We start from the raw sequence: 19,525 nt of genomic DNA, 5'->3' as shown, positions 1-19,525 counted from the left end.
TCATCCTTACTCATCGCTAGTCATCCCAGTCATCCCAGTCATCCCTAGTCATCCCAGTCATCCCTAGTCATCCCTAGTCATCCTTAATCATCGCTGATCATCCCTAGTCATCCCAATCATTCCTTGTCATCCCTAGTCGACCCTAAATATACCAGTCTTCCTTAGTCATCCCTAGTCATCCCTAGTAATCCCCTGTCATCCCTAGTCATCCCAGTCATCCCTAGTCATATCTAGTCATCCCTAGTCATCCCAGTCATCCCTTGTCATCCCTAGTCATCCCTTGTCTTCCCTAGTCATCCCAAGTCATCCTGAGTCATCCTTAGTCATCCCATTCATCCCTAGTCATCCCAGTCATCGTTAGTCATCCCTAGTCATCTCTAGTGATCCCAGTCATCCCTAGTCATCCCAGTTATCCCTAATAATCCCTAGTCATCCCTAGTCATCCCGGTCATCCTTAGTTATCCCTAGTCATCCCTAGTCATCCCAGTCATTCCTAGTGATCCCAGTTATCCCTAGTGATCCCTAGTGATCCGTAGTGATCCTAGTCATCCCTAGTCATTCCAGTCATCCCTAATCATCCCAGTCATCCCTATTTATGCTTAGTCATCCCAGTCATCCCTAGTCATCCCTAGTGATCTCTAATCATCTCTAGTCATAGCAGTCATCCCTAGTCATCCCAGTCGTCCCTAGTCTTCCGTAGTCATCCCTGTCATCCCTAGTCATCCCTTAACATCCCAGTCATCCCTAGTCGTCCCTAGTAATGCGTAGACATCCCTAGTCATCCCTAGTCATCCCTAGTATCCCTAGTAATTCCTAGTCATCCCTACTCATCCCAGTCATCCCTATGGCATCCCTATGTCATCCCTAGTCATCCCAGTCATCCCTAGTCATCCCTAGTCATCCCTAGTCATCCCTAGTCATTCCAGTCATCCCTAGTCATCCCCAGTCATCTCTAGTCATTCCAGTCATCCCTAGTCATCCCTACTCATCTCTAGTCATCCCTAGTCATCCCAGTCATCCCTAGTCATCCCAGTCATCCCAAGTCATCCCTAGTCATCCTTAATCATCGCTGGTCATCCCTAGTCATCCGAGTCATTTCTTGTCATCCCTAGTCGACCCTAAATATACCAGTCATCCTTACTCATCCCTAGTCATCCCTAGTCATCCCAGTAATCCCCGGTCATCCCTAGTCATCCCAGTCATCCCTAGTCATATCTAGTCATCCCAGTCATCCCTAGTCATCCCAAGTCATCCCGAGTCATCCCTAGTAATTCCAGTCATCCCTTGTCATTCCCTTTCATCCCAGTCATTCCTAGTCATTCCTAGTAATCCATAGTCATCCCAGCCATCCTTAGTCATCTCTGGTCATCTCTAGTCATCCCAGTCATCCCTAGTCATCCCTAGTCATCCCAGTCATCCCTAGACATCCCTAATCATCCCTGGTCATTCCTAGTCATCCCAGTCATTTCGTTTCATCCCTAGTCATCCCTTGTCATCCCAGTCATCCCTAGTCATCCCTAGTCATCCCAGTCATCCCTAGTCATCTCAGTCATCCCGAGTCATCCCTAGTCATCCCAGTCATCCCTAGTCATCCCTAGTCATCCCAGTAATCCCTAGTCGTCCCTAGTCATCCCTAGACATCCGTAGTCATCCCTAGTCATCTCTAGTAACTCCAGTAATCTCTAGTCATCCCATTCATCCCTATGGTATCCCTATGTCACCCCTAGTCATCCCAGTCATCCCTAGTCATCCCTAGTCATCCCTAGTCATCCCAGTTATCCCTATTCATCCCAGTTATTCCTAGTCATCCCTAGTCATCCCTAGTCATCCCTAGTCATCCCTAGTCATCTCTAGTCATCCCTAGTCATCCCAGTCATCCCTAGTCATCCCTAGTCATCCCAATCATCCCTAGTTATCCCTAGTCATCCCTAGTGAACTCTAGTCATCTCTGTCATCCCTAGTCATCCCTAGTCATACCAGTGATCCCTAGTCATCCCTAGTAATCTCTAGTCATCCCTAGTCATCCCAGTCATCCCTAGTCATCCCTAGTCATCCCAGTCATCCCTAGTCATCTCAGTCATCCCGAGTCATCCCTAGTCATCCCAGTCATCCCTAGTCATCCCTAGTCATCCCAGTAATCCCTAGTCGTCCCTAGTCCTCCCTAGACATCCCTAGTCATCCCTAGTCATCTCTAGTAACTCCAGTAATCTCTAGTCATCCCATTCATCCCTATGGTATCTCTATGTCATCCCTAGTCATCCCAGTCATCCCTAGTCATCCCTAGTCATCCCTAGTCATCCCAGTTATCCCTAGTCATCTCAGTCATTCCTAGTCATCCCTAGTCATCCCTAGTCATCCCTAGTCATCCCTAGTCATCCCTAGTCATCCCTAGTCATCCCAGTCATCCCTAGTCATCCCTAGTCATCCCAGTCATCCCTAGTTATCCCTAGTCATCCCTAGTGAACTCTAGTCATCTCTGTCATCCCTAGTCATCCCTAGTCATACTAGTGATCCCTAGTCATCCCTAGTAATCTCTAGTCATCTCTAGTCATCCCAGTCATCCCAGTCATCTCTTGTCATCCCTAGTCATCTCAGTCATCCCTAGTCATCCCAGTCATCCCTAGTCATCCTTAGTCATCCTAAGTAATCCCAGTCATCGCTATACATCCCTAGTCATCCCTAGTCATTCCTAGTAACCCCAGTAATCCCTAGGCATCCCTAGTCATCCTAGTAATCCCAGTCATCCCTAGTCATCCTTAGTCATCCCTAGTCATCCCTATCATCCCTAGTCATCCCTAGTCATCGTTGGTCATCCCAGTCATCCCTAGTCATCCCTAGTCGTCCCAGTCATCCCTAGTCATCCCTAGGTATCTCAGTCATCTCTAGTCATGCCAGTCATCCCAGTCATCCCTAGTCATCCCTAGTCATCCCTAGTCATCCCTAGTCATCCCTAGTCATCGCTGGTCATCCCAGTCATCCCTAGTCATCCCTAATCGTCCCAGTCATCCCTAGTCATCCCTAGGCATCTCAGTCATCCCTAGTCATGCCAGTCATCCCTAGTCATCCCAGTCATCCCTAGTCATCCCTAGTCATCCTAGTCATCCCTAATCATCCCTACTCATCGCTAGTCATCCCAGTGATCCTTAGTTATCCCTAATCATCTCTAGTGATCCCGGTCATCCCTAGTCAACCCAGTCATCCTTAATAATCGCTAGTCATCCCTAGTCATCCCAGTCATACCTAGTCAACCCTAGTCATCCCTACTCATCTCTGTCATCCCTAGTCATCCCTAATCATCCCAGTCATCCCTTGTCATCCCTTGTCATCCCTAGTCATCCCAGTCCTCCCTAGACAACCCTAGTCATCCCTAGTCATCCCTAGTCATCCCAGTGATCCCTAGACATCGCTGGTCATCCCTGGTCATCCCTAGTCATCCCAGTCATTCCCAGTCATCTTTAGTCATCCCTAGTCATGCTAGTCATCCCTAGTCATCACAATCATCCAAGTCATCCCTAGTCAGCCCTAGTCAGCCCTAGTGATCCCAGTCATCCCTAGTCATCCCTACTCATCGCTAGTCATCCCAGTCATCCCTAGTCATCCTAGTCATCCCTAATCATCCCTAGTCATCGCTAGTCATCCCAGTGATCCTTAGTTATCCCTAATCATCTCTAGTGATCCCTGTCATCCCTAGTCAACCCAGTCATCCTTAATAATCGCTAGTCATCCCTAGTCATCCCAGTCATACCTAGTCAACCCTGGTCATCCCTACTCATCTCTGTCATCCCTAGTCATCCCTAATCATCCCAGTCATCCCTTGTTATCCCTTGTCATCCCTAGTCATCCCAGTCCTCCCTAGGCAACCCTAGTCATCCCTAGTCATCCCTAGTCATCCCAGTGATCCCTAGACATCGCTGGTCATCCCTAGTCATGCTAGTCATCCCTAGTCATCCCAATCATCCCTAGTCTTCCCTAGTCATCCCAGTCATCCCTAGTCAGCCCTAGTCAGCCCTAGTGATCCCAGTCATCCCTAGTCATCCCTACTCATCGTTAGTCATCCCAGTCATCCCTAGTCATCCCTAGTCATCCCAGTCATCCCTAGTCAGCCCTAGTCATCCCTAGTCATCGCAGTCATCCCTAGTCATCGCAGTCATTCCTAGTCAACCCTAGTCATCCCTAGTCATCCCAGTCACCCCTAGTCATCTCTAGTCCTCACGATCATCCCTAGTGATCCAAAGTCGTTCTTAGTCATCTCTAGTCATCCCAGTCGTCCCTAGTCAACCCTAGTCATCCCTAGTCATCCTTAGTCATCCCAGTCATCCCTTGTCATCCCTAGTCATCCCTAGTCATCCCAGTCATCCCTAGTCATCCCTAGTCATCCCAGTCATCCCTAGTCATCCCTAGTCATCCTTAATCATCGCTGGTCATCCCTAGTCATCCCAGTCATTCCTTGTCATCCCTAGTCGACCCTAAATATACCAGTCATCCTTACTCATCCCTAGTCATCCCTAGTCATCCCAGTAATCCCTAGTCATTTCTAGTCATCCCAGTCATTCCTAGTCATCCCTTGTCATTCCTAGTCATCCCGAGTCATCCCTAGTTATTCCAGTCATCCCTAGTCATTCCCTTTCATCCCAGTCATTCCTAGTCATCCCTAGTAATCCATAGTCATCCCAGCCATCCTTAGTCATCCCTAGTCATCTCTAGTCATCCCAGTGATCCTTAGTTATCCCTAATCATCTCTAGTGATCCCTGTCATCCCTAGTCAACCCAGTCATCCTTAATAATCGCTAGTCATCCCTAGTCATCCCAGTCATACCTAGTCAACCCTAGTCATCCCTACTCATCTCTGTCATCCCTAGTCATCCCTAATCATCCCAGTCATCCCTTGTTATCTCTTGTCATCCCTAGTCATCCCAGTCCTCCCTAGACAACCCTAGTCATCCCTAGTCATCCCTAGTCATCCCAGTGATCCCTAGACATCGCTGGTCATCCCTAGTCATGCTAGTCATCCCTAGTCATCCCAATCATCCCTAGTCTTCCCTAGTCATCCCAGTCATCCCTAGTCAGCCCTAGTCAGCCCTAGTGATCCCAGTCATCCCTAGTCATCCCTACTCATCGTTAGTCATCCCAGTCATCCCTAGTCATCCCTAGTCATCCCAGTCATCCCTAGTCAGCCCTAGTCATCCCTAGTGATCGCAGTCATCCCTAGTCATCGCAGTCATCCCTAGTCAACCCTAGTCATCCCTAGTCATCCCAGTCACCCCTAGTCATCTCTAGTCCTCACGATCATCCCTAGTTATCCAAAGTCGTTCTTAGTCATCCCTAGTCATCCCAGTCGTCCCTAGTCAACCGTAGTCATCCCTAGTCATCCTTAGTCATCCCAGTCATCCCTTGTCATCCCTAGTCATCCCTAGTCATCCCAGTCATCCCTAGTCATCCCTAGTCATCCCAGTCATCCCTAGTCATCCCTAGTCATCCTTAATCATCGCTGGTCATCCCTAGTCATCCCAGTCATTCCTTGTCATCCCTAGTCGACCCTAAATATACCAGTCATCCTTACTCATCCCTAGTCATCCCTAGTCATCCCAGTCATCCCTAGTCATTTCTAGTCATCCCAGTCATTCCTAGTCATCCCTTGTCATTCCTAGTCATCCCAAGTCATCCCGAGTCATCCCTAGTTATTCCAGTCATCCCTAGTCATTCCCTTTCATCCCAGTCATTCCTAGTCATCCCTAGTAATCCATAGTCATCCCAGCCATCCTTAGTCATCCCTAGTCATCTCTAGTCATCCCAGTCATCCCTAGTCATCCCTAGTCTTCCCTAGTGATCCCAGTCATCCCTTGTCATCCCGAGTCATCCCTAGTCATCCCAGTCATCTCTAGACAACCCTAGTAATCCCTAGTCATCCCTAGTCATCCCAGTCATCCCTAGACATCCCTTGTCATCCCTGGTCATCCCTAGTCATCCCAGTCATCTCTAGACAACCCTAGTAATCCCTAGTCATCCCTAGTCATGCCAGTCATCCCTAGACATCCCTAGTCATCCCTGGTCATCCCAAGTCGTCCCAGTCATCCCTAGTCATCCCTAGTCATCCCAGTCATCCCTAGTCAGCCCTAGTCATCCCTTTTCATCCCAGTCTTCCCTAGTCATCCCAGTCATCCCTAGTCTTCCCTAGTCGTCCCTAGTCATCCCAGTCATCCCTTGTCATCCTAGTCATCCCCAGTCATCCCTAATCATCCCTTGTCATCCCTAGTCATCCCAGTCACCCCTAGTCATTTCTAGTCCTTACGATCATCCCTACTGATCCAAAGTCTTTCTTAGTCATCCCTAGTCATCCCAGTCGTCCCTAGTCGACCCTAGTCATCCCTAGTCATCCCAGTCATCCTTAGACATCCCTAGTCATCCCTGGTCATCCCTAGTCATCCCAGTCATTGCGAGTCATCCCTAGTCATCCTTCGTCATTCCTAGTAACCCCAGTAATCCCTAGTTATTCCTAGTAATCCCAGTCATCCTTAGTCATCCTTAGTCATGCCTAGTGATCCCAGTCATTCCTAATCATCCCTAGTCATCCCTAGTTATCCCAGTTATCCCTAGTTATCCCTAGTCATCCTTAGTCATATCAGTCACCCCTAGACATCCCTAGTCATCCCACTCATCCCTGGTCATCCCAGTGATCCCTAGTCATCCCTAGTCATCCTTAGTCATCCCAGTCATCTCTAGTCATCCCAGTCATCCCGAGTCATCCCTAGTCATCCCACTCATCCCTAATCATCCCTAGTCATCCCTAATCATCCCTAGTCATCCCTGATCATCCCTAGTCATCCCTGATCATCCTTAGTCATCCCTAGTAGTTCCTAGCCATCCAAGTCATCTCTAGTCATCCCTAGTCATCCCTCGTCATCCCAGTCATCCCTTATTATCCCTAGTCATCCCAGTCATCTCTAGGCATCCCTAGTCATCCCTAGTCATCCCAGTCATCCCTAGTTATCCCTAGTCATCCCTAGTCATGTCTAGTCATCCCAGTAATCCCTAGTCATTCCTCATCATCCCTAGTCATCCTTAGACATTCCTTGATATCCCAGTCATCCCTAGTCACCTTTTGTCATCTTTAGTCATCCCTAGTCATCCCTAGTCATCCCAGTTATCTCTAATCATCCCTAGTCATCCCAGTCATACCTAGTCATGCCTAATCATCCCTAGTCATCCTAGTCATCCCTAGTCATCCCTAGTCATCCAAGTCATCCTTAGACATCCCTAGTCATCCCTGGTCGTACCTAGTCATCCCAGTCATTGCGAGTCATCCCTAGTCATCCTCCGTCATTCCTAGTAACCCCAGTAATCCCTAGTTATCCCTAGTAATCCCAGTCATCCTTAGTTATCCTTAGTCATTCCTAGTGATCCAAAGTCTTTCGTAGTCATCCCTAGTCATCCCAGTCGTCCCTAGTCAACCCTAGTCATCCCTAGTCATCCCTAGTCATCCCTGGTCATCCGTAGTCATCCCAGTCATTGCGAGTCATCCCTAGTCATCCTTCGTCATTCCTAGTAACCCCAGTAATCCCTAGTTATCCCTAGTAATCCCAGTCACCCTTAGTCATCCTTAGCCATGCCTAGTGATCCCAGTCATTCCTAATCATCCCTAGTCATCCCTAGTTATCCCAGTTATCCCTAGTCATCCCTAGTCATCCTTAGTCATATCAGTCACCCCTAGACATCCCTAGTCATCCCACTCATCCCTGGTCATCCCAGTCATCCCTAGTCATCCCTAGTCATCCTTAGTCATCCCAGTCATCTCTAGTCATCCCAGTCATCCCGAGTCATCCCTAGTCATCCCTAGTCATCCCTAGTCATCCCTAGTCATCCCTAGTCATCCCAGTCATCCGTAGTCATCCCAGTCATCCCAGTCATCCCGAGTCATCCCTAGTCATCGCAGTCATCCCTAGTCATCTCTAGTCATCCCTAATCATCCCTAGTCATCCCAGTCATCCCTAGTCATCCCTAGTCATCCCAGACATCACTAGTCATCCCTAGTCATCCCTAGTCATCCCTAGTCATCCCAATCATCCCTAGTCATCCCTAGTCATCCCAGTCATCCCTAGTCATCCCTAGTCATCCCAGTCATCCCTTGTCATTCCTAGTCATCCCTAGTGATCCCAGTCATCCCAGTCATCCCTAGTCATCCCAGTCATCCCTAGTCATCCCTAGTCATCCCAGTCATCCCTTGTCATCTCTAGTCATCTCTAGTGATTGCAGTCATCCCTAGTCATCCCTTGTCATCCCTAGTCATCCCAGTCGTCCCTAGTCTTCCGTAGTCATCCCCGTCATCCCTAGTCATCCCTTGTCATCCCGAGTCATCCCTAGTAATCCCAGTCATCCCTAAACAACCCTAGTCATCCCTAGTCATCCCAGTCATCCCTAGACATCCCTGGTTATCCCTAGTCATCCCAGTCATTCCGAGTCATACCTAGTCATCCTTCGTCATTCCTAGTAACCCCAGTAATCCCTAGTTATCCCTAGTCATCCCAGTCATCCTTAGTCATCCCTAGTGATCCCAGTCATTCCTAATCATCCCTAGTCATCCCTAGTTATCCCAGTTATCCCAGTCATCCCTAGTCATCCTTAGTGATTCCAGTCATCCCTAGTCATCCCTAGTCATATCAGTCACCCCTAGATATCCCTTGTCATCCCACTCATCCCTGGTCATCCCAGTCATCCCTAGTCATCCCTAGTCATCCTTAGTCATCCCAGTCATCTCTAGTCATCCCAGTCATTCCGAGTCATCCCTAGTCATCCCTAGTCATCCCTAGTCATCCCAGTCATCCGTAGTCATCCCAGTCATCCCTAGTCATCCCAGTCATCCCGAGTCATCCCTAGTCATCGCAGTCATCCCTAGTCATCTCTAGTCATCCTTAATCATCCCTAGTCATCCCAGTCATCCCTAGTCATCCCTAGTCATCCCAGACATCAATAGTCATCCCCAGTCATCCCTAGTCATCCCTTGTCATCCCAGTCATCCCTAGTCATCCCTAGTCATCCCCAGTCATCCCTAGTCATCCCCAGTCATCCCAGTCATCCCTAGTCATCCCTAGTCATCCCTAGTGATCCCACTCATCCCAGTCATCCCTAGTCATCCCTAGTCATCCCAGTCATCCCTAGTCATCCCTAGTCATCCCAGTCATCCCTAGTCATCTCTAGTCATCCCTAGTCATCCCTAGTCATCCCTTGTCATCCCAGTCATCCCTAGTCATCCCTAGTCATCCCAGTCATCCCTAGTCATCCCAGTCATCCCTAGTCATCCCTAGTCATCCCTAGTCATCCCAGTCATCCCAGTCATCCCTAGTCATCCCTAGTCATCCCAGTCATCCCTAGTCATCCCAGTCATCTCTAGTCATCCCTAGTGATCGCAGTCATCCCTAGTCATCCCTTGTCATCCCTAGTCATCCCAGTCGTCCCTAGCTTTCCGTAGTCATCCCCGTCATCCCTAGTCATCCCTTGTCATCCCGAGTCATCCCTAGTAATCCCAGGCATCCCTAGACAACCCTAGTCATCCCTAGTCATCCCAGTCATCCCTAGACATCCCTAGTCATCCCTGGTCATCCCTAGTCATCCCAGTCATTCCGAGTCATCCCTAGTCATCCTTCGTCATTCCTAGTAACCCCAGTAATCCCTAGTTATCCCTAGTCATCCCAGTCATCCTTAGTCATCCCTAGTGATCCCAGTCATTCCTAATCATTCCTAGTCATCCCTAGTTATCCCAGTTATCCCAGTCATCCTTAGTCATTCTTAGTGATTCCAGTCATCCCTAGTCATCCCTAGTCATATCAGTCACCCCTAGACATCCCTTGTCATCCCACTCATCCCTGGTCATCCCAGTCATCCCTAGTGATCCCTAGTCATCCTTAGTTATCCCAGTCATCTCTAGTCGTCCCTACTCATCCCTAGTCATCCCTATTCTTTCCAGTCATCCCAGTCATCCGTAGTCTTCTCAGTCATCCCTAGTTATCCTTAGTCATCCGATTCATCTTTAGTCATTTTAAGTCATTCCTTGTCAGCCGTAGTCATCCCTAGTCATCCCAGTCATGCTTAGTCATCTCAGTCATCCCTAGTCATCCCTAGTCATCCCAGTCATCCCTAGTCATCGCAAGTCACCCCTTGTCATCTCTAGTCATCCCTAGTCATCCCAGTCATCCCTACTCATCCCAGTCATCCCTAATCATCCCTAGTCATCCCAGTCATCCCTAGTCATCCCTAGTCATCCCAGTCATCCTTAGTCATCCCTAGTAGTTCCTAGTCATCCAAGTCATCTCTAGTCATCCCTAGTCATCCCTCGTCATCCCAGTCATCCCTTATTATCCCTAGTCATCCCAGTCATCTCTAGGCATCCCTAGTCATCCCAGTCATCCCTAGTTATCCCTAGTCATCCCTAGTCATGTCTAGTCATCCCAGTAATCCCTAGTCATTCCTCATCATCCCTAGTCATCCCTAGACATTCCTTGATATCCCAGTCATCCCTAGTCACCTTTTGTCATCTTTTGTCATCCCTAGTCATCCCTAGTCATCCCAGTTATCTCTAATCATCCCTAGTCATCCCAGTCATACCTAGTCATGCCTAATCATCCCTAGTCATCCTAGTCATCCCTTGTCATCCCTAGTCATCCAAGGTATCCCTAGTCATCCCTAGTCATCCCAGGCATCCCTAGTCATCCGTAGTGATCCCTACTCATCCTTTTCATCCCAGTCATCCTTAGTACTTCCTAGTCATCCCAGTCAACCTTAGTGAGCTTGTGATCCCTAGTCATCCGTAGTCATCCCCAGTCATCCCTAGTCATCTCTAGGCATCCCTAGTAAGCTGTAAACATCGCTAGTCATTCTGAGTTATCCCTGGTCATCGCTAGTCATCCTTAGTTATTCCTAGTCATCTTAGTCATCCCCAGTCATCCCTATTTTTTTTTTTCATTTGGAGGCATCTTTAGTCATCTCAGTCTTCCCAAGTCATCCCAGTCATCCCTAGTCATCCCCAGTCTTCCCAGCCATCCCTAGTCGTTCCTAGTCATCCCAGTCATCCTTAGTCATCCTTAGTCATGGCAGTCATCCCTTGTGATCCCTAGTCATCCCTAGTCTTCCCAGTCATTCTTTGTGATCCCCAGTCATCCCATTCATTCGTAGTCATCCCCAGTCGTCCCAGTCATTCCTTGTCATCCCAGTCGTCTCTTGCCATCCCAGTCATTCTTTGTGATCTCTAATAATCACAGTCATCCCTAGTCATTCCTAGACATTCTTAGTCATCCCTAATCATCCGTAGTCATTGCAGTCATCCCTTGTCATCCCTAGTCATCCCAGTCATCCCTAGTCATCCCTAGTCATCCAAGTCATCCCTAGTCGTCCGTTGTCATTCCTAGTCATCCTTAGTCATCCCTAGTGATCCCAGTCATTCCTAGTCATCCCTAGTCATCCTAGTCATCCGTAGTCATCTTTAGTCATCCCAGTCATCCCTTGTAATCGTAGCCATCGCAGTCATCCGTAGTTATCCCTAGTCATCCTTACTCATCCCAGTCATTCCTAGTCATCCCAGTTATCCGTTTTCATTGCTAGTTTTCCGAGTCATCTTTTAGTCATTCCTTGTGATCCCTAATCATCTCAGTCATCCCTAGTCGTCCCTAGTCATCCCACTCATCCCTCTTCTTCTTAGTCTTCCCTACTCATTTCAGTGATCTCTAGTCATTCTGTTGTCATTCCTAGTCATCCCAGTGATCCCTAGTCACCTCTTGTCATCTCCAGTCATCCTTAGGAATCCCTAAACATCCCTAGTCTTCTCAGTTATCACTGGTCATCCCTCGTCATCATTAGTCATTCCTAGTCATCCCAGTCATCTCCAGTCATCCCTAGTTATCTTTAGTCATCCCTAATAATTTTCAGTCATCCCAGTTATCCCTGGTCATCCCTAGTCATCCCTTTTCATCTCAGTCATCCTTAGTCATCCCAGTCATCTGTAGTAATCCCAGTCATCCCTAGTCATTCCTAGTCATCCCCAGGCATCCGCAGTCATCCCTAGTGATCACTAGTCATCCTAGTCATCGGTAGTCATCCCAGTCATCCCTAGTCATCCGTAGTCATCCCTAGTCATCCCTAGTCATCGCAGTCATCTTTAGTTGTGATTTGTCATTCCTAGTCATCTCTAGTCATACCTAGTCACTGCTAGTCATCCCTTGTCATCCCTAAACATTCGTAGTCATCCCAGTCATCCCTGTTCATCCCTAGTCATACCTAGTTATCCCAGTCATCCCTTGTCGTCCGTGGACATGCCGGTCATCCCTAGTCATCCGTAGTCGTTCTAGTCATCCGTAGTCATCGCAGTCATCCCTAGTCATCCCTAGTCATCCCTAGTCATCCCTAGTCATACCTTGTCACCCAGGTCACCCTAGTCACCATTAGTCACCCTAGTCACCCAAGTCACTTCGGTCACCCAAATCACCCTAGTCGCCCAAGTCACGCAAGTTACCCTAGTCACGCAAGTCACTGTTGTCACCCAAGTCGCTTTAGTGACACTAGTCACATTGGTCACCCACGTCCCCGTAGTCACCTCAAGTTACCGTACTCACCCTAGTCACCCTAGTCTGTCAAGGTACCCACGTCACCCTAGTCACCCTAGTCACCCAAGGCATGCAAGTCACTCTAGTCACCGTAGTCACCCAAGTCACCCAAGTCACCCAAGTCACTGAAGTCACGCTAGTCACCTAAATCAGCTTAGTCACGGAAGTGACCCTAGTTACCCAAGTCACCCTAGTCACCCAATACACCAGTTACCCTAGTCACGCAAGTCACCCAAGTCGCCCTAGTCCCTCAATTCACCATAGTCACCCGTGGCATGCAAGTCACTCTCGTGACCCAAGTCACCCTTGTCACCCTTATCACCCAGTAACTCTAGTCACTCAAGGTACCCTAGTCATCCTAGTCAGTCTTGGCACCCAAGTCACCCATGTCACCTTAGTCACACTAGTCACCAAGTGACTCTAGTCACCCAATTCACCCTAGTCACCCAAGTCATCCTAGTCACCCCCAGGTCACCTTTGTAACCTTATGACGTTTGTCACCCTAGTCATCCTAGTCACTCTCGTCACCCAAGGCACCCAATTTAGCCTTGTCTTTCTAGTCACTCTAGTCACCCAAGGTACCCAAGTCACCCTAGTCACCTTAGTCACCCTAGTAACCCAAGTCACCCTAGTCACCTAAATCACCTAAGTCACCTAAGTCACCCTAGTTACCCAATTCACCTTGGTCAGCCAAGTCACCCCTAAGTCACCCTAGTCACTGTAGTCACCCAAGTCACCCTTGTCTCCTTAGTCACCCCAAGTCACGCAAGTCACCCTAGTCGCTCTAGTCACCCAAGGTGCCTAAGTCACCTTAGTCACCCCTAAGTCACCCTAGTCACTGAAGGCACCCAAGTCACCCTAGTCACTCTGGTCACCTTAGTCACCCCAGGCACCGAAATGACCTAAGTCACCCAAGTAACCCTAGTCACCTAAGTAACCCTAGTCACCCAATTCACCTTAGTCACCCAAGTCACCTCCAAGTCACCGTAGTCACTGTAGTCACCTAAGGCACCCAAGGCACCCAAATCACCCTAGTCACCCAAGTAACTCTAGTCACCGTAGTCACCCTTGTCACCCTATTCACCTAATTCACCCTAGTCACCCAAGTCATCCTAGTCACCCCCAAATCACCCTAGTCACCCTGGTCATGTTAGTTACCCTAGTCAACCAAGTCACCCTAGTCACCTAAGTAACTCTAGTCACCTAAGTCACCCTAGTTATCCAAGTCACCTTAGTCACCCAAGTCAACCTGGTCACTCAAGTCACCCACCTCACCCTTGTCACCTTAGGTACCCTAGTCACACAAGTCTTCGTAGTTACCCAAGTGACCCTAGTCACTGAAGTCGCCCAAGTCACCCTAGTCACCCAAGTCGTTCTAGTTACCCTACTCACCCAAGTCACCGTAGTCACCCAAGTCATCTTACTCACCCTAGTCACCCAAGTGACCCTTGGGTGACTTGGGTGATAATATGACAATATGGTAACTAATTTTGCAAATTTGAATTTTTGGGTTTCTATACTTTCTATTTTATAGCCCAGTTTCTTTTTGATCGCTACGATCGCTGTGATTGCTGCGATTTTTGGAAAAAAGAAATGTTATGGGAACATATGGAAATTTTTCTCTAGTGGTCGTAGTGATCTCAGCGACAACGATATCTGAGATAGAAAATTTTTTATCTTAGCGATCGTTGTCGCTGGAGAGTGGTTTCCATAGAATCGCTGTGGTCGCTGAAATTCTTATTTCAGCGATTGTAGCGATCGTATCGTTCATATGAAAGCCAGACCTATAGCTGCTAAATCTCTTTTATTTTAGATGTCACAGCTGTGGGAACAAATCCAAGAGGCTTTCTAGGTTCTATGAACTGGATCTAAACATTCAAGGGCACTCCTCTCTCAACCAGTGCATAAAAGAATTTCTGAAGGAGGAAAAACTGGATGGAGATAATCAGTATTATTGTACCCAGTGTAACGGGAAACAGAACGCTGCGCGATACATTGAGCTACATACGCTACCTCCTGTTTTGAATTTGCAACTTTTACGATTTGTTTTCGACAGGTAATTGAGCTTCTGCCTCGGACCAGTACACTCAAAGTTTTTAAATGTATATTTAGGAGTTGTTTTCATGATACCGGGCCGACTCTCGCGGTGGCGCGAGTTCACTCCTGTTCCTTCTTGTGGCTCTGCACTTGTTTACATGATACCACCACAAAACGTCATGCCGGCTCGAGTCACATCGGTGTGAGTTCACCGTGGTTTTGGTACCGGATGGAGAATATCACTCCGGTATGAAATTTTGCAACGGTATCATGTAAAAGCGAAACTACCACTCGTTTCTGTGTGAAATCGGTCTGCTGTTAGACTGGAACTGATAGCACATGCTTTCATGTCATTTCATGCTTTCGATATGAAATGACCCGGTCATCATCTGAACGCGATACGAAATCGAGAAGTCATCCGTATGAAGCTCGAGTTTTCTCATGTAAACTCGCTCTTAGTCATTTGTTTTCCGTAGGAGGGTGATAATGGGGAGTTTTAGCATGGACGACGGCGATAGCAGCGAAAACGTCACGTTTAAACTGAATTGGTGTTTTTTTTTTTCCAATCTTTGTCGCGCTTATTCCAGTTCGCTGACAATGTGAAATGTAGGCGAATTTCCCTGAAGTTGATTTCGTTGCAACTGCACTCAAGCGTAGAAAGAGAACGAAAAATTCGTCGTCGCCTATTTGCGTTCTCCATAAAACGTTGAATTAGGCATTTTGACGTCGTAGTTGTGCAGTGATGGCGAAGAAATGTACAAAAGCGTGCAGAGTTCTTGTTTTCCCATTCTAAACCTATTGCTCTTTTTGACGTTCTCGTTGCCGTCGCCGTCGTTGTTGCTAATTACAGCTCTCTATTTATTCCTTTACAAACTTATTGACTCAGTAGAAACAATACTTTATCCGATGTTAGAATTGCTGAGTATGAGTTCTCTTTTCATACAGAAAAACTGGCTACAAGAAAAAACTGAACTCATTCATTCAGTTTCCTGATACTCTTGACATGAAAGATCACGTCAAAAGTGAATATATTGGTAAGCATTGATATTTCCTTATTTCCTTGCATGCTCCAAGCTACCCTGGAAGCCCTGGCTTCGGGCTTCGGTCGAACATGTGTCGGCCTGCGCGAAGCATCTCGCTGTACGCGAGAAAAAAGCTCTTGTACTCAGGGTACTTTCAAGCTGCAATCACGTGCACAAGGACACAGTGCGGCGATAAAGCACGTGATACTTTTTCTCGTTTAAATGGTCTTAGTATACTCAGGGACGTAAATTAGCCCAGAAGGAAGGAACGACCTTCGCCCCGTAAAAAGCTACACCAGTTTCAGGGTCTGCGCTAAAATCCAAATTCGACTCTTTGAATGCTTTATCGAAACACTTACATGTTAAAAACCATCATGAAGTTAAACAAACATCCTAAAGCAAATTTGCACACGTCCAGTTTGCATCTATTGTTTATTGCTAAAAACATAGCACACCAATTCTAGCGAACTGGATCGAAATCGTACACTTCTGATTGGTTACTTTCTCAAACTGTGCGTCCCTTTTCTGACTATGCAAGGGGTCATAAAGTCACTTGCTTTTGCTCGCAACCACACGAGCATTACCTGCTTAAAGCAACTGACGAAGGAAACCATCTTAGACAGATTTCCGAAACCGGTCTTGATATTTAGACAGTTTTTATCAGAACTCTATGGCTACCCACCACTGATTGTTGGAGCCGAAGCTCCTACACTTTATCAAAATCATTAAAGAAGTTATACGTGGTTAAGGTCGAGTGACAATATTATTACACTTCGACCTCTTAGAAATGACTGTCCTGTCTCAAGCAGAGGTTAAAACTACACTATACTTCGTGCTTAATACAGATTTCTTCTCCTTGTTTTTGCGAAAATAAACCATATTTTTCCAGCGTCACTTTGAGGCGGGATACAGCCGCCAAAACCTTGGTCAAACGTAACACAGCATTACCGTAAGATAAATTTCGCTGAAGGTTTTGTTCTCCTTAATGTTTTTTTGTTTTAAATTGATGCGTGCTTGTCGTTCACATACCAATCCTTCGTTCCGGATGACTGTATCGAGTTCTGCTCAGTATTTAGATTGTTTTGGAAACACTTTCGCTTCTTTCTTTGGCTATGACGAGATTGCGCTGCGCAGACACTGGGTCAAAATTTGTCCCACATGAAATTCCATGGTGCAATTCAATGAAATACCCTCCCAGGGCCTCTTCACATGAGCCCGGTTGACTGTGCTGGCCCGGTTACCGGGATGAATTTCGCCTCGGCTTCATATGAGAAATTTCAGCCCGGTTTTCGAGATGCATAGCGAAACACAAGAAATATAACTTTCGCACCGATCGTAGCAACTCTTAAAGCTGTATCGCTGCAGTTAAGTGGGATGCTTATGATGTGGAAAATACAGTAGGCAAGATGGTGCCATCTGGACCGCCTGAATGCATCCCGTTTTCATCTCGGTAACCGGGCTGAAGTGTTCATATAGCAAAATTTACCGAGATCCCGGTTGGAAAAACCGAGATCTCGGGAACCGAGCTAGCTCGCTCTCTCGTATATTAAAGAACATATCGAAAATTTTACAAAGGATTTAGAGTTAAGGCGAGATCTCGGAAACCGCGCCAGCCTGGTCAAACGCGCTCATGTGAAGAGGCTACCAGTCTCGCGCATTACCTTCAAATGGGCAATATTTTTAAAGTAACTTTTGCTTATCCTTTTCTGCAGGCTCTAACTCTGTTTATGAACTAAGTGCAGTGTTGATTCACTTTGGAGTGAGTGCTTATTCTGGTCACTACGTGGCTCATATCAGGGACAAAAAGGTGTGAATTTGACTCCCTTCTCACTGTACCACTTAGTGCCTCAATCGTTATGCCTCACACAGACTACTTAACCACAGGACCCCCATCCCGTGGATAAGGTACCACATGCACCATGACCTCTGCCCCACCCCACCCTTATCAGTGTTGTTCAGCTGGGGGCAAAGACGATCCAGCCGGACTTCAACATTGTTTCTGGGAGAAAGGTTGAAGTATTTTGTAACTGGCATTGCTTTTTAAGAGCTTTATTTTGAAACTAGACGTAGCAATGCCCATTTTTCGTAATATTTTTGTCCTAGATTGTAGCTCTAACCACAGGGCTTAGCGAACCGTGAACTAGTCCTCCCTGTCCCACGATGCTTCGATGGCTTTTAGCTGCCAGCGGTTGTCACTTTATCTGTTAACCTTATGTGAATAGGCCTTTTCTGAGTTCTCCCGGGCCTCTGTTTCAAAACGAGGGTAGGTGCTCAGCCTTTGATATGGAAATCATTTTTCATTCCCATGCAAATAGAACTCATTTTCACAAGAAAGGTTGTGCACCTAGCCTCATTTTGAAAGTGAGGGTTTTTAGCCTCGGAAATGGCCTATTAACTCTTTAGGCGGCCAAGAGTAAATCTCATTTTATTTGAGCCCAGTCTTAGCAGCTTCGTTCAAGCTTTAATTTGGTATCGGTTTCCCGCTGTTTTGGTATGCCTCGTAGCCAATTTTTTTCAAGACTCAAATTTTCAGTGTTTTAGAGATAAACCAACTCAGGTTACAAAGAGGCTTAAGTAAAAATTAGGAAAGGAAACAACAACAACTTTATTAACAGCAATGAAATACATAACACATACACGTAACCAACACGAAGAAAAAGCTATTCAAGACAGTATAGTTTTGCTGATACAGACAGATGTTTTGTTTCAATTTCATCCTAGGTTTATGATAATGAGTTTAAAACAAAGGGAATGAAAATTAAACCAAGGATAAAATTGATCCACAACATATATGTCAGCATAACTATCCCGTCTTTGAGGATCGAGTGGTAATAGATCGCGTATTTGAAATCTGTCTCTTCACTGATATTCTTGTTTGATAAAAGCTCAATGTACTTGTAATTGCACCTGGTACAAGACAATGAATAACAGTTAAAAATAAATCGTCTTTTAAATCTATACACCCGTAAGATACTTAAATCACCTAAAGTAACCACAGAGACTATTTAAGCTGATTTAACTTCTCTTAAATCTCTAGTCAGGTTCGTGGTACAAATTTAATGACGAAGATATTGTCAAGATGCAGGGAAAATTGAAACTTTCACAGGATGAAGACGATGCAGGTACATAACGATTGATTTGTTTCTTCTCTGTTATGTTGTTAGAGAGGACGTCAAACTTGACAGTTTTACGTCATGATATCTTCCATTTAACTGTAAAGAAAAAACAAGATGGTAAATTGTAATCTACAATAAATCCTCTTTTATAAGCAATCGTCCAACTGACACCCCCCCCCCCCCCCCCCCCCCCGTTTCCCTCCCTCCATTGGTTTGGCAAGAAAAGTGTACGGAGACTGTATTGATTAACCTTATTTATCAATAAATGTTTGACTCTTTGATCAAGGTTCAGTACAATTTGCAACAATATTAGGCAAATTTCCATGCTAATCTCCAAATCTCCATGTTTTCCTTCATCGAAAACAGGATTTAGAGTACCATAACTCCAGGATGGATCTTCCTCGTTCTCTGCTAACAGCACTGTTTCATCAATTTACATAAGCCCTCCAACCTCCTCCCATCTCCATTAATTTCTCTCGATATGCTTTAAAAAGGATTTACCGTATTTGTTTGGTACTGACTGATTTTACTCTTAAGTGATATTACAAGGAGAATGAAATACTGGTCATTAGAAAAATTCACTGATCTCTGAACTGTTTGTTACAGACACAAGTATGAAGCCTGCCAAGAGACCGAAATGCGCAAAAGGCTATCATGTCTCAAAGAATGCCTACACACTGGTTTACACTCTCCAAGAGCATCAGAACGCTGGTGAGGAAAATCATCCTAGTTTTAAGAATTAAAAACAAAATTGTTCCTAATA

General features: G+C 46.4%; 1 protein-coding gene across 1 annotated transcript in view; it reads left to right on the top strand.

The window, feature by feature from the left end:
• The window catches only part of LOC140943694 (ubiquitin carboxyl-terminal hydrolase 48-like), a 103,572-nt gene that overhangs the window by 44,740 nt on the left and 39,307 nt on the right, over positions 1–19,525 (top strand). The window contains exons 10-14 of the mRNA XM_073392808.1: positions 14,401–14,643; positions 15,570–15,658; positions 17,359–17,453; positions 18,684–18,768; positions 19,369–19,473. Of these exons, the coding sequence (XP_073248909.1) occupies positions 14,401–14,643; positions 15,570–15,658; positions 17,359–17,453; positions 18,684–18,768; positions 19,369–19,473 (617 nt within the window). The remainder of the gene's footprint in view (positions 1–14,400; positions 14,644–15,569; positions 15,659–17,358; positions 17,454–18,683; positions 18,769–19,368; positions 19,474–19,525) is intronic.

This window comes from Porites lutea, chromosome 1 (assembly GCF_958299795.1).
Source record: "Porites lutea chromosome 1, jaPorLute2.1, whole genome shotgun sequence".
In the NCBI taxonomy this organism is placed as follows: Eukaryota; Metazoa; Cnidaria; class Anthozoa; order Scleractinia; family Poritidae; genus Porites; species Porites lutea.
Note: the sequence above shows the minus strand (reverse complement) of the source record. Positions and strands in the feature narration are given on the sequence as shown.